This window comes from Agelaius phoeniceus, chromosome 3 (assembly GCF_051311805.1).
Source record: "Agelaius phoeniceus isolate bAgePho1 chromosome 3, bAgePho1.hap1, whole genome shotgun sequence".
NCBI classification, from domain to species: domain Eukaryota; kingdom Metazoa; phylum Chordata; class Aves; order Passeriformes; family Icteridae; genus Agelaius; species Agelaius phoeniceus.
In genome coordinates, this window is record NC_135267.1 from 81,300,623 (window position 1) to 81,316,156 (window position 15,534).

The window sequence follows — 15,534 nt, forward strand, 5'->3', positions numbered from 1 at the left end:
TTTATACAAAATTGAATTTAAAAAGCCTTCCATATCTAAAGTGATAAATTGTGAAAATGTGGAGAAATTATATGAAGTGGAGGTGGCCACGTATTGCCAGCTTTCATCCTCAAGATGTTGCCACTTTTACCTATAGGCAGCTGGTCTTTACTTTCAGAGTAAGGGCAAAATATTATTCAATGTAGATTAACTTGTTAGAAGTATACACTGTTAAACAAAACACTGATTTCTGTGCCTATTGGCTACATTCCAGCACACAGCTTTTGCACCCATGTCTTCCAGTCAACTGAAAATTATCCTATTACAAGAATGAACTTTTCTGCTTTCATTGTCTTTCAGAATTTTCAGCTTTCATAGCTTCTCTCCTGCCTTGCTCTTCCCAACACAACAGTTTATGCAGGCAATGAACGTTTTTAATCCTTTTAAAATTAGGTCAGCTAACTAGAGTTTGGAATGAAAAAACTGCATTAAAGACCCTACAATTAAGTTAGATAACTTCAAACTTATCTCAGAGGTCATGGTTCAGATTATGCCCTTGCTGAGTAATGCTCAAATTCTCTTGCTTGTATAATTTCTATTAGAAAAGTAGCAATACATTTTAAAATATATAGAAAGTGTCAACAGCTTTGTTCATGCACAAACTGAAGTTGCATAATGGCAACATGTCTCTCTAGATCCCTCAGTTATCTTCTTATTTATTTTTTCTTTTTCCTTTTTTTTTTTTGGTAGGGATTTAATATAAATAACAAGCTTGGAGATCAAAGGATTGGTTTCCATCAATTCTTCATTTCACAGCTCTGAGTTTGCACGTGTAGTGTAGAAGAATAGTCATAATGAGCAAACTATTTCAAAATCCATGGATTTTCAAGCGACAGTTCTTTTAGTCAAAATGAAGTCTATGTAATTCTTCTCAAATCAGTTTAATAAAGTATCTGACTAAATCACATTCATGTCTAATACTTAACATTTGCAACTTCACCAAACCATTAGTTTAGGAATCGTGAACATATTGCTATATACCAATATACACCAATAACATGATAAATTTCATTAATTAATCCTGGCTGTTTAGGCCTCTGAGTATATAAACTAGTTCTGCAACCAAACTGATTTTTAGCATTGCTCCATTCTCTAACCGAAATATCCTAAACGTGCACAAGGCCAGAATGCAAGAGCTACCCTGAAGCTACAGTCAGGTCACTGGTCAGCCCCCACAAACCTTACACTTCAAATGACAGAGGCCACAGGAATCTTGTACTCACAGGTAGCTAAAACCAGTACAAATCATAAGAATCATTACTGCTGCCCAGAGCAAAGTTCACTGACACAAGCCAGAGAACTGAAGGAGACTGCAGCTTTACCATCTGACTGCAGATGTGAGGTAAAACATGTTGACAAAAGAAGCAAAAAAACCCTTACTGAAAGTTGAGATGCAGGTTAGTTAGTATTCATTGATCCACTTGGGTGTAAACTAAAGCTAGAAAGAAAGAGGACTGTTTCACTCCCTATCATTAAAGTCTACCCCTCAAAATAACTTCCCTGTAATTGCAGGTGTAACTTAACATCTAAGGAAACCATCCATAATTTTATCTATCTATCTATCTATCTATCTATCTATCTATCTATCTATCTATCTATCTATCTATCTATCTATCTTCTAATCTGCTATAAGTTTTGGTGACTTTCCAAAACGCAACATCTGTATTTTGATGCTCCTTTGCCTTGGACACATGGACACAATTTTTGTGCCTTTGATACATGAAATAATAAGGTATTTCTTATAAAAGATGAAATTAAACGGTTGTTATATTAATTTGAAAAGTTTTTGTTCGTCCTCTATTCATTGTATTTTATTATTCTGTTACCTTCCACTTTTGGGCCAGCTTTCAGCATCCTCAGTGTTTCCAGTCAAGCTTACAAATCTGTTTCTTTTTCCCTCCTCTCCCTAAAGGTAAGCCCTGAGATACAGTAATTTTATATGCATGCCTGCTTCTCAATGAGCTGCAAACAGAGGACAAAAGAAATAATTTCATTCCCTACCCCCACATGTGCAAAAATGCAGCCAGGAAAAAAAAAAAAAAATCAGGCCTTTTCACTTCACTAGGCAAGACTCAACAAATAAAGCCAGATCTGCTCTACCAGACTTCTGGCTATTTGAATAGGCAAGCAGTAGCTAAGCTTGAAAAAGCATGTACCACCACACGATCTGAACTGGGCTTTCACTGCTGCTCTGGGTAGAAAGGGCTGAAGAAAGATCCAGTGCACAAATGCACAGACAATGGGTGGGAAAAACGGGTGCTGTTTCTGCCTGTGTGCTTTACCAACAATGCAACTATACCATAGAAAGAAAGAGAGAAGGAAAAAAAGAGAAGGGGATTGAAGAGAGTCTGGATGAAAACAATGGATTATTTAATGGAGCACAGATTTTGCTGATGCCAAGCGCTTATATTTAAAGGCAGATTCCTACTAGAACACTACACTCCCATATATCCTCTCTGATACCTTCTCTGCTGAATTTTGGTGCAGATTATCATTTTGCTTGCTGTGAGGTTGCTAAAAATATGAGAATTTAGTCTTTCCAATGCCATTTACTTAAAAACAACTTTTAAAATCTACAGCAGATATTTCAGCTGTTGGTGGATCTTCAGTCTGACTAGTCCACTGAAAAATACTACAATATGTGATCAAACCCTGAATCTCATCATTCCAGCCTGAAATCAAACTGCTTTTATGATGAAAGAACAGTGGCATTCAAGTAATGTCTGGAGTTCTCTTTCTCCTTAAGCACCTATATTAACCATACCAACACAAAAACTAATTGTCAAAAAAAAAGAAGGTGGTATCAAGATAGAATAGTATTTTCACTAATTTTTTCCATCTAGAATACTGTAAAATGAGCAAAAACAATCCCTACATCCTTCTTTCTTTGATTTCTGAGACCTCCCACTTCTCCTGAGTGCTGTGACACAGCTTGTAGTACAAAGAACAGGTATTTTCTTCTGTTAACAACATACCATTGACTGCTAAAGCCTTAGAAAACAAATAAAAATAAAGGAAAAAAAACAGGAACAATTTAAAATTTATTGCAATCTTGTTAACTTCTACTGTTAAAAAAAGATTTAATTATAATTATATAAATTACACAAAAGACAACTAACTAACTAAATAGCATCCTTCTTAAGTGTGGAACCAGAATGAAAAATTATACCCACCTTAGCATCATATTCTTAGTTCAAAATCTGAACTGTAGCCATAGAGTTTGTATCAGAAAGCAAAGAGAGATTACACTTAACTACCCTTCTGCAAAGCCAAATATATTATGAGAGAACCAAGAGTTCAGTTTTGGTTTGTGTGAAGGACAAGAGGGACCTGCACGGCAGAAGCAGAGCCTGCAGGTACAAGGCAGTGCTGGTTTCCCTCCATTTAGCACCTGGAAGCCTACAGCTGGAGTAGTGGGCACCTCTGGGCTCTCAGTAGAGGAGAAACACAGACACACCTGAGCAAGTGTGTGACAGGGCCACTGAGCTGGCCAGGGCTGGAGAGGTGGTACATGAGGACAGGCTGAGAGACAAAGCAGGGCTGGCTCAGCCTGGGGAAGGAGGGTCAGGGGGCATCCTACTGCTCTCTACCACTCCTTAACCCCAGGGTACAAAGATGACAAGGCCTGGCTAATCTTGGACGTGGCTCCAAGCTAGGATGAGAGGCAACAAACACAAACAGGAAATGGGAAATGACAACTTGATAAAAGCTGTTTTGATCTTTCTTTTAAACCACATGGGTCATCAAACTATGACATGGTCACGGAGACTTGTGTGATCTCCATCCTTCAAAATATTCAAAATTTAACTGGGACAAGGCCTCGACATCCTTCTGTCACAGGACCTGCTTTAAGAAGGAGATAGGACTAGAAAAAATCTCTGGTGGTCCTTTCCAACTAGCATGACTCCATGAATTTCACTTTCATATAAACTCAGGACACTACCAGTTAAAGCAGCAATATCCTTGATGAATCCTAATCAAGGAACTGAAACCAGAAGACAAATATTTCAATTTCTGATGATTTCTGTATGCTTTTGCCAAGTACTGATTACCTACTTTTTGCAAAATAAGTACATGTTTGCCTAACACTATCTCTCTGAATCTACTTCATGACTTAAAAACTAGCTTTTTTATTCAGGAAGCAAAATTTCTTCCAGGTGTTTGTAAGAGCAATTCTCTGTTAAGAATTATTTAGTAACAGCCACAACCAGCTTTAATCAGTCTCATTTTTTTATTCTCCTTTAAGTTAATACATTATGCAGGCTTTACCTCTCGGCAAGGTATTGTTATTATTAATATTACGTGAAAAACAATCTCTTTGCTTTGTTTCATTTGGAATGCAATATGTTAACTGCAAAAAGGTTTTGTTTCATACTTTCAGTAATATCATGTGAGGGAAATAGCTACTCCATGGTTTTACAAAGTTGGTTGTAAGTAGGGAAGTAACTATTGTATTCTAAGCTTCTTCCTCTGCACAACATTTCTTCTAAGTGCAACAGAAGAGGATTCTAGGATGTCCAACATCTCTTTTGTTTTCATAAAATGAAAACCTCTTCTGGGGAAAAAAAAATAAAAATCATGTTTTAAATAAGGAGAAAGATCTCCAGCATGAATAATGAAGAACATGCCCATGTTTGGGGAAAGTGAAATAGCTCCCTCTTCTGTAGTAATTCATAACACAGACTACACCTTTAAAAGAAGTAAGATGTTTTGTTCCTATGAAACCAGTATCAAATGACTCAAAGAAATTAAAAATCAGTGCATTCAAGCATTTACCATTAAAAAAAAAGAAAAAAAAACCCAAATAAACTGTAGTCTAACTTTTTACCTAATGTTTTAAGTGATAACTGGCTCAAAACTGGGCCTGAAGGGTGTGCTGCTCAACAGCCTTTCATTTGAGTCTGCTTACTTGTTTAAATTTTGTCTACTGTCCAAAAAAGTTAACTGCAGCCTACTAAGCAGCAGCATGTGTGTTTACTTAAGCTTCCTGTAAAAACATTCATATCATTCCAAGAGTGACTAAATGTTTTCCATCCTCATAGTTCGCATTCCAGCCCTCCCCGCCCCTCCAATTCATTACATGAAAAATATCAGTCCTGAGTCCTGGGCTAAAGAATTTCCTTCCTGGGTTTGAAATACCTAATGCCTCACAGGAAATTTTTTCCCAGAATTAAGCTGTGTCGGCTATCAGGGTTCAACAATTCAGCATCACATAACAATTTATAAATGTATGCAAGGACTTAGGTGATACAATTTTCTAATGTCACAAGTAACTCTGAAAATACATTCATTGATACCTCCAAACACATAGTTCAGTTTGGCAGCCTTTTGTCTCAAATGTTATTCATGCTGCCAACCTGAAACTACTAAATATGTATTTTTTTCTTTGAAAGTAACTATTATAATCAAAGACTATTTATTGCTGCAGAGTAAAGAAGCTGGGGGTATACATACATGTCTTTTTTTGCAGTGATGCAATCAAAATACATACTTTCTACTCTCAAAATGTGAAGTTAAAAACCTTTTGTCTGTAATAATCAATTCTAGAAGTTTTTGGTTTAACAGGCACATCAAATGAATTTTAATGTTGATAAGAACTTTTTTTGACAATTTTCAGTGGAATGACACTAAGAAACAACCACCTTGTTGAAGCAGAATCAATTAAGTCTATCAAGAATTGTTAAAATACATTAAGAAGGCCATTCCCTTATTTTTACTAGGTGAAGATAAACACTAAATTAGTGTACATCTGAGGCAAATCTATGAAAACCATTGGTGCTGAAAAAAATGAGGAGGATCCACGAGGTTCTTCGTAAGTGAGACATCCTCTGACACATATTCATTAGGATTCTCTGGTTATTTATGCTTTCAGCAGTCTTCCACTGAATTCAACAATGAATCACTGAAAACCATGAAAATGTTATTCCATACTTGTAAAGTCTTCCTGAATTTCACTGGCTTGCCCTGGCCAGTTTGGTTACATCATACAGTGGTTCCACAGGCTCAGCTTCCTTCTCTAGAACCACTGTACTAAATCATGATCTGGCAAAGAGAAGCCCAATTCTCTGCAGCGTGGCTTTTGCATCCCTTAATTGACTTTGATGAAAAGGCTGGTTGGGAGCTCCAGCACTGCTGTTGAACAATAACTTACATTTCATGCTCTAAGGAGGACTCTGGGCCCACACCCCGTGTCGGTGAACACTGCTCACTACCACTGACTTCATCCTGAATGAATCAAATTTCTTTTCACTGGACTCTGCTGCCTGTTTTTACTTAATGAAGTGCTAGACACGCTAAAGGAACTGAACTGAATTACATCTCAGCTAGAGTTTGGATTCCTTTATTGATGAAAATGTTAATTTCTTTTTGTGAAGATAAAGTGTCAGCCATAATGACAGCAAAGTACTGTGGGTCTTATTCATGAAAATCCTCTGAGGGGATTTTGTTTAACACTTAATTTCTCATTCACAGCTTATGCTGGCACCCAGCCACTTGTACCTGAGGGCTCTCTTGCAGAAGGACATGCTGTGAGATAACCAATTACTGAGTATCAGCTTTCTCTATGAATAGCCCAAGCCTCTGAGAGATCCAAGGGAATAGAAGCAACCACAGACCTCCCTAAAGGACATTTTTGGCATCAATGCCAGTGCTGAATGCTTGTATTTATTATCTTGTTAAAAAAAAATAAAATCATTCTATCCTAACCAATATTTTCTTCCTGTGAACACAGCTATTATTCCAATTTGCAGATGGATGTCTGCAGATGGCCCAAAGGTAACAGTATTTTCTATCACTGTAGCTTCTTTAGTGTTATTCCCATGCTATTATATATTCATACGGTATATTCTCTCTTTTTTTGTAAAATTTGTTAAAAATGTAATTGCTATTTAAACCATAGTAATGTTACTTAGAAAGCAAAGTTGTTAGCCCAGCAAGAAGCAAGCAGTAAGCAGCAGTACTAACTGCCAATTTAGCTGACTGCCAATGGATCTGGTTAGCTGCAATGGAACAGGAGCCCTGACCAGTCCCCATGAAGAGCTGGTCTGAGCCAAAAGAAGTGTGAGCATATATAAAAATTTTGCAGTCCCTTATGGCACTTGAAAAGCCCCTTTCTCCCCTCTACCTAGCTGTCTGTTTTAATCTGAAGAAATGTGATCCCTTCCTTGTGCTGCAAAAATAAGCCATTGGCTCTAAAACCATGGGGAAAGCACAGAAGGCCAGTATGATTGCCTAAGCCTTGGCTCTTAATGAAGAGACATCTAAAGAGAAAAGAAACCAAACAGATAAATAGACAATAGATTAAATAAACAAAGTCAAATCCCAGAGGGCCAATATCATTACAGGAGCTAAAGAAGCTATATAGAAACATCCATCAGAAGCTGAAAACTGTTTGTGCTGGATCCACAGAAGGGAATGGGCCTTCTTTTCCCAGCTGTCACCAGAGAAAGGAGGTGCATGCCCTGAAAAGCTGTGTTAACTGAGGAGCTTAAGTTTGGGGACAGGCCAAGGATAAAGGAAGGTCTTCCCCTCCACACTATCATGTCTCAATATGCCTTTGTCTCCAATTTCATGCCTTTTCTATGGAAAGGCTTTGTGCCTCTCTCCCTATGGAAACAGCCACCTCAAAGTAGCCAGTCCCCTGCCTCATACATTGGGATTTTATTATTAAGCCCATGGGCTTTAGTGTGTCAGGTAACTGGAAAGAAGTGATTCAAGTGGATATATTGTATCAAGATGTCTTGCCAAAAGGGTTTTGATGACTTTGATGTTTAGTTAAAAAGACTTCAAACACCCTCCCCCACCAGGACCCCAGCTATGTATCGGGCTCTGTATTGGTAAGCTACAGCCATCACTTGCATGAACACTGAAAACTATATGTGAAATACCATTACTGCTTTCAGTTATGCAAGCAATTTCCTGAGCAAATCTCTTTTCACTAAGGCTGAAAACACAACTGCCATGCCCTGAACACATCAAAAAGACAATCTTAGTCACAACATGCCACAGAGGGAATTTTGTTTTCCTCAACAACTTTCTGCCTTCCTCTAAATCCCATCTTTCTCTTCTGTAATCTAATTCCATTCTTTTTTTGTCTTATCTTTTTCTTTGCAACAACCTTTTAGTCACTTGAGGACTGCTATGCTCACATTCTGACTTCATAGTTTTATTTTAAGCTGAACCAATCCAATTTATTCAGTCTGTCCTCTACAAATTTTGGACTGTGCTCATAGCTCTCCAACGCTTTCCAGCTTCCACCCTTATCAGAGAAGCAATGTATGGAAAAGAACCAAGTACGTACTATGTCATCCAGGGGCATACCCACCCACTGGAAAGAGAGCAAAAAAGATTACTTCAGGTCTTGTGAATTCTCCTCTTGATCTTAATTTCAGTATGGTATTTGCCTTCTCAAGGCCCTGATAATCCATGTTCAACATGTTCTTTCCCCTGAATCACAAAACCTCTCCTGGAAAGCTGCTATTTAACAATCACTCTAGTTCAGGACTCATGAAGAATCTCCTCCAAGCATGTCACATTCCACTAAGGGGAAACTGTGGGAAGTTCTTTTAAAACAGATGATCTAGGACAGAATTAAGCCAAATGAGGCAGATATTATATCTGAGAACCATTTATTGGTAATAAAAAGGAGGTGGTCAACAGGCAGCCAGCCAGCAAGAGGGAGAGCAAGAGAGTGAAAGCAAGCAAAAAGAGCGAGGGCAAAAAGTGAGGGCAAAAAAGAGGCCAGCAGCTTATGACACAGTTATTTCTATAGCCCCCAGCTCCTCCCAAGGTCTGCTTGCTGGCAGGAGACCACTGGCCCAGCTCAGTGTTTGACTCAGGGCATTGGTGGAGACCTTTTGCCACCCAATCGGAGAACCTCTCTGGAGGACACAGTGTCCTTGGTGGTCTCCTACAGACTGCCTATTCCATGTGAGACATGAAAAGGCTGTCAGGCAGAGTCTCCCTAGAGACAGGGCTTTCCTCCATCTTCTCCTAGCTGCCTCCTGCAAGTGGCAAATGTGCAGCCCTTCCCCCATATACCTCTGGTCAAACAATGTTGAGACAAAAATCAAAATTAATCTGGTTCCTCACAGCATAGCATGCTGTATTTTCTCTTGTTGAATTTGGTGAGCATCTTTCTGTCAGTTCTCTGCTTTAAAGCACATGAATTCATACTCTGCCTTCTAAGACACTGACTGCTCTTTTTAGCTTTGTCGTCTATAGGTAAAATAAATTTAGCTTTGATCTGAGCTAGTAAAAACATCAAACAGAGCTGGTAAAGATACTAGTGGATACCAGCTGCAGTGCAACTCAAGAGAGGCTGCCCACAGATTTGAAAATTAAATCCATATACAAACCATGGAATTGGGACACCACATCCATAAATACCCCTCTCCTTCATGCACCTAACTCCCCCATGCTCCTGTCTCTTCCTCCTGATCAATCTCCCCAGGGAGCTCCAGTGTAAAGCATTTCAAGCACCTCACTCAGCCTCCCTTTCCAGCAGCAGCAGCAGCAAGACTGAAGTGAGGGGAGTGGCTGTTACCATCTTCCCCAGGTCCAGCAAACCCAAGGCAAGCATTCAGAAAATTATACATTGCAAACCAATGTGGGCATCCAATCAACACAGGGACGTGTATTGCATAGCACATATAGGTTATACACCATGGATACACATACAGCACCATGTTAGGGAGAATTAAAAAGGAGAACAGATACAAATCAGTTCTGTAAAGTAACTGAAATATCACAATTGCTCCATCTTGGTCTCTAATTTAGACAAGTGTCAACAGCTGATTTTATGTAACTTTAGTCTCTACAATCCTCACAGCCTGGTTTTCTCACTGTGGTAGCAAGAACATCAGGATTTTCTTCATAAGGGAATGGGAATGTTCTAGTTTGTTCTGACTTTACTGTATTCAAAGGCTGAATACATCTGTGTGCTGACATATTGTGCTCATATTTCAAGAATCTTTGTACATGGAATTTTTAGTATGTTATATGCGATCTCTGGCAGCAAAATTTTTTTAAGTTAATCCAAGAAAAAATTTATCCTTATGAAACTGCTGGAATGTAAACTTATCTAGAGGAACAAATATGTCCTTCATTGCAACTGATTATAAACCAGCCAAGAAATAACTGAATTGGCAGAAGTGTAGGTACAGCAACATTTAGATCAAAGTCAGAGAGGAAGAGTCAGGAGTGACTGATACTAATTACCTTTTACTCTGGATGAGCCACAGCCAGGCCAGATCCACAAGCAGTTTTGATTAGAATTTTCTCATCAAATCCTAAATTTGTCTCACAAATACCTGTATCCCTCAACACTCAACCCAAAATATACGATAGAAATATCTTTGACTAAATGCTCTGGTTTGCATATTAAAGAGCTTATATCTGACATGCTTAAAGTAAGCTCACACAATTGAAGCTGGCTGCTGGAAGCGGGTTCTCTTTCAAATGTAAATAGAAATCCAATGAGAAATAAATGCATGCTTAAAAATAGTGATAAGCATATAAAGTGTCTTCCTTATTATTCTTTACCTAGTACTTATTTCTAAATAGAAATATGGGCCTGAACTGGTCTATCAGCCACTAAACTAAGATAGTAGGGGGTTTTCAGCAGGTCCTATTCTTCTTTCTGCTTTAGATCTGATGGATAGTTAAGATTCTAACATGCAAGTAATTATTTCCTACATTCTGCATTAGTCTCCACAAAAAAAGTGGAAAAATTAGTGCAGAAAGTAAGAGCTACAGCTGAATCAAGAAATGTAGTATACAAGTAAGAGTTAAAAAGCAAAGTATATTCATGATGCAATTACATAAACTTTTGAAAAGAAGTACATTTAAACTAATCTGCAAAAATGATGTTATTTCTCTAGGGTATACACTCTTGTTGAGAGTACTGATAGGCTGAGATGTGAATGAGAACTGGAAGTCATTCATTCAAAAGAGGAGTGCAAAATGAGGTATTTTTATCTTTACAATCACTAGTAAACTACTATTTCAAAATCAGCTGCAAAGTTTACATTATTTTTGCCCATTTATTGAACATATCACTAAAGCACACTGCTTTTTCTGCTTTACTTACTTATATAGAAAATATGACACACTTATATAATATCACCAATGCCAAACTTTGCCCACACTAGATAAGAATTCTGCTTCTCTTTCCCTAACAGTTGGAAATTAGATAAGCAGAAAGATGGAGAAACCAAACTGGATAGCACAGACAGTTTACACTTCCGCTCATACAGTGCACTGCAAAATTCAGGTTAAGCTGTGGATATGCAAGTGCAATGAAGTGGTATGCAGAAAACATTCAAATGGCTGACAATCCATTTTAATTCCTATTTAGGAAAAAATGAGCCTGGAATTTACTTCATTGCTTGTAGCTCCATTAAAATGTACTGCACATCTTTTTCATTAGAATCATTACAATCAAGGGACTGATTTCTCAGCCAGCTTCCCAGCCAGGACCCTGTTCCCACCACCCCTGCAGGTCATGGACAGCACGGTGAGCATCAGCAGCAGAACTTCATCAACAGAAACAATGCTCAGGAAAAAGAGTGAGAAGCTGATTTAAAATGCGAAGGAGCATTGATCCATGCAGCTCCTGTTTAAGAGAATAGAGATGTCAGGTGTCTGGATGATGGCAGAAACAAAATAGCATTTTAGATGGAACTGGGTTGTCATTAAAATGATAAAACTAAAATTCGGGAAAAATCAGTTGAGCGAAGGAAGTAAAAGTTTTTAACTGTCTTCCCAGGGCATGCATCCTTCTCCAGTTCAGCCTTAGAACAAGGAGAAAACCAGAGAACAGAAATCTAAAGAAGGTCCTTGCCTACTGGGTTAGCAAGTGACAGCTGTATTGTAATGAAAGCAGACAGTACTTGTTTCCTACCCCACGCATTAAACTCCAAGTAGAAACACTACTAATCTCAGATTTAAGGCTTAAGACACATGAAGCTGTCTGACCTTGGAGGTGGGCCAGAAATCTACAGCTTACACACAACTCCCTGCTGCCATCAGCTCAAACACCTTTTTTAGAAAAGGTAATTTTAAGATACACATTCTTAATGTTAAATGCAGACAGTCAACATCTAACATTGTTATTTTTTCCTAATGTTCTTGGGTTTTGTTAATGTGTGCTTTCAAAGAAAAATGTTAACAGATTCAGAAAGATGCACAGGGCTCATACTCCAAATCAGGTAACACCTTGCTCTCATGTGTCTAAATACATTTATTCAGGCTGCTCATCACAAGGCATAACGGCCTTGGATGTGTTTGATGCCCCAAAACATGACTCCAAGAGATTTGCTGGTACCCTTGATGGTTCATTTCTCCTAATTTTTTAATTTGTCATCATTGCAAAATAAGTCTCAAATGCTGAATAACTTCTCACCAAATCATTCAGAGGAGATTCTTCCAAACTTAATTTTTTAAATCTTGGGTTCTAGCATCTGAACTCACTACTGTGTTTTAACAGTCCAGTATTTTTTTGATCCTTGAAATAATCCCATATCTCAATTCCTGGAATTAAATAATTTGCAATAATAGGTCATAATAATTTTTTTTGGTTATATTTGTTCACTGTGGGAGAGGGAAGGGAAAAAATAAGACAGGATTCAAGTGTTTTCAGATGTTCTCTGACCACTGGTACCTAAGTATGCTGAAACTTTGATCTAGCACAAACTAGAAGCACTTCTACTAACTGTAGGTTTCACAACTTAGGTAATTTCATTATCTTTCAGAAAAAACCCCAAAAAACACCAAGGCAAGTGTGATGCTTTTAGGCTTAAAACTTAGAAAGTTCCTCAAAATACCATTCAGTATCACTGCCTTCCAGACGATACCCTCAAAACTAGATGACTACAATTAAGCATACATCATACAAAGGCTAACATGACAAACAAATAGGAAGTCAGATTATTTTTTAATAAGACATAATTTAGATGACACAAGGACCTCATTTAAATATTGATTCCACAATTCTATTGTGTCAGTTTTCATCCATTTGTACCATAAGTATGATTGTACTCCATATGTCACTCACCCAAGCACCAAAACAACTTTTATGGACTTAAACAGTTGTAGCTACATCATCTTCTAAAAGTACAAACATTATTGCACAGAATTTTGCAGCCTAGTCCAGAGGACCTAAATTGTGTCCTGAGAGCACTGCAGAGGCATTACTGTGGTGTGTTAATGAAGCACCAGCTCATTTATGTTGCAACCTTTAGCAATGAAAGATGGAAGCCTACACTTGACCCTGTGTTTGCTTCCCACGGTTCTCCATAATTAGTTTATATATATATATAAATATATATATGCATTTAATTGAATTATCTCTCATCCATTTTCTCCAGTCTAGAAGAGGAAAATAGGAAAATAAACACAATTGCCTATCCTTCCCTCATTAGAGGAAAAGAATCCTCTCAGTGTATTAACAAGTTGACAATAATTCCATCAGCCTCTCTTTCTCTCTGTATGCCTTCCCAAGCTGGCTCAGAACCTGGCTAATGAGGGGTGACAGCACAGGCTCTGTGATACCCATGCTGAGGTGATCACTGGGGATTAACAGCAGTTAACCTGTGTAGTATATGGTAGAGATAATTCATGCCATATATGTGTATAAAATATTGTAGAATCTAAGGTATGTCTGTGATCACCCTGGCTGGGAGCAGAGTCTCATTTTTATTCAATTAGTTCCCGGACAACGTTGAGATAATATCAAGTTGTTAACGTATGAAAGAAACCTTCCTGTGCATGATTGTTAGTTTCCGTGAAATGTCTGAATCACTCACAGGGACCTCCGTACTCAAGAACCGGCAGTCACTCTGCTACATACGAATACAGACTCCACCGAGGTGCTCAGACATCTGTCTGGACCCCTGGACCTACCTTTGTCTATTCCTGCACATGTATGGCCCCAGTTCTACATGTGAAGAGACACAAAGGAACGTTTGGTCATCCCTGCCTCAGGCAGAACAAACTGTATATAAGCTGGCTGCTTGAAGCAGTCAGGGTGAGCCACTGGGGATACGCTGGCACTTTGTCAGTCGGATCTCGGTTCACCCAGCGCCTGCACCCGGGGCTGACGCTGTCTTGGCTGTGGTGGTCTTTCGAAATTCTATTTTTTTTGTTATCAATCGAATAAATCTTTGTTAAATTTTTTTTATAAATTTGGCTACTGATTTGATCATTTATAACACCTGCTTCCTCACAGTGACATTAATTCAGTGCAAATAGTGCAATTCTGTACAATTCACTGCAGCTTTTACACATTGTATCAAACACCTTCTTCATACCTAGTGATGTGAATTCTGGAGTTAAAGAGCACCTGTAAGAAATCTTTATGCTCCTCAGATTTATCCTAAAAACTAAGTATCCCAGTGAGCTAACTTGGATGGATACTGCAAACTAAGAAGGGCCCCAAGACACATGTAGATATACAAAATTCTTTTTTTTTAAATCAGAGATGGAATGAGAAAAACTTGTAAGTGCCAACTCCCTGAGCACCCAAAAGCATCTGTGTACTGTGAAGATAGCTCTAGGTCTAGAAGAACCAGTTCTAAATTTATCTGGTGTTTTTCCTGATGAACAGTTACTCCATAAAATGCAGCTCTAAATGCACATTTACATATGCAATTCAAAATATTTTTTTAATGTCTCAGTTTGCAAGTCTTCACATTTCCATCATCAGGCTGGGCAAGCACTTTACCTTATAGTTAGGTTAAATCTCAGTCAGTTGTACCATATACATGCATTTCCACAAACAAATGAAAAAATAATTGTAAAGTTGAAGAGTTAATCTATCTCCCAGGTAATATCCCTTTTTTGTAAGTTTCACTGAAATAATTATGTCCAATATCCAACTATGTTGTACAAAGCGATTTTTAGTTGCAACTAAATGACAGTGATGAAGAAGAAAACATGAATAATCCAATTAACAATAACACCTATAGTAACAAACATTTTGACCTTTTAACTTCTCCCATATTTATCAATAAGGCTTAAGCAAAGCTAAGAGAAAAATTAGTAAATAATGCTGATCTTAACCACCTCTTTACGCCAAAAGAGTGCCAGGGATTGCCAGCATATAGGCGTAGTTAAACCACGCTGATGTTTTCTGCCCTCTGTAATTATTCAGTAACCAACCAATGCCACACCAGCTTCTTCAATCCTCCAAAATTTTAAAGTGAACCAACAATTGCCAGGAAAGCAGCAACCATGACAGACCAAATCCAATAGCACTCCTACCTTCACAGACAGGGCAGCACTCCCCAGGGACCTTGACAGGGTTGAGGCAGCTCTGCCCGCAGGCGGTGGCCACGCAGTGCGGATCCCCATTGATGCACTGGCAGAACGTGCAGTCGTCCTCCCGCCAGCGGTCCCCGTGAGCTTGGATCTGCCCATTGGCATAGCAGCCAGCAGGGTTATTGACCGGATAAAGTGGGTCTGAAATGAGAGCAATTGCAAGAGAATGTGTGTTAT

General features: G+C 38.4%; 1 protein-coding gene across 2 annotated transcripts in view; it reads right to left on the reverse strand.

Annotated features, from left to right (window-relative positions):
• Nucleotides 1-15,534, reverse strand: part of CRIM1 (cysteine rich transmembrane BMP regulator 1) — a 175,778-nt gene that overhangs the window by 37,752 nt on the left and 122,492 nt on the right. For both annotated transcript variants that reach the window (XM_054629706.2, XM_077175737.1), the window contains one exon: nucleotides 15,301-15,498. In XM_054629706.2, coding sequence (XP_054485681.2) covers nucleotides 15,301-15,498 — 198 coding nt within the window. The remainder of the gene's footprint in view (nucleotides 1-15,300; nucleotides 15,499-15,534) is intronic.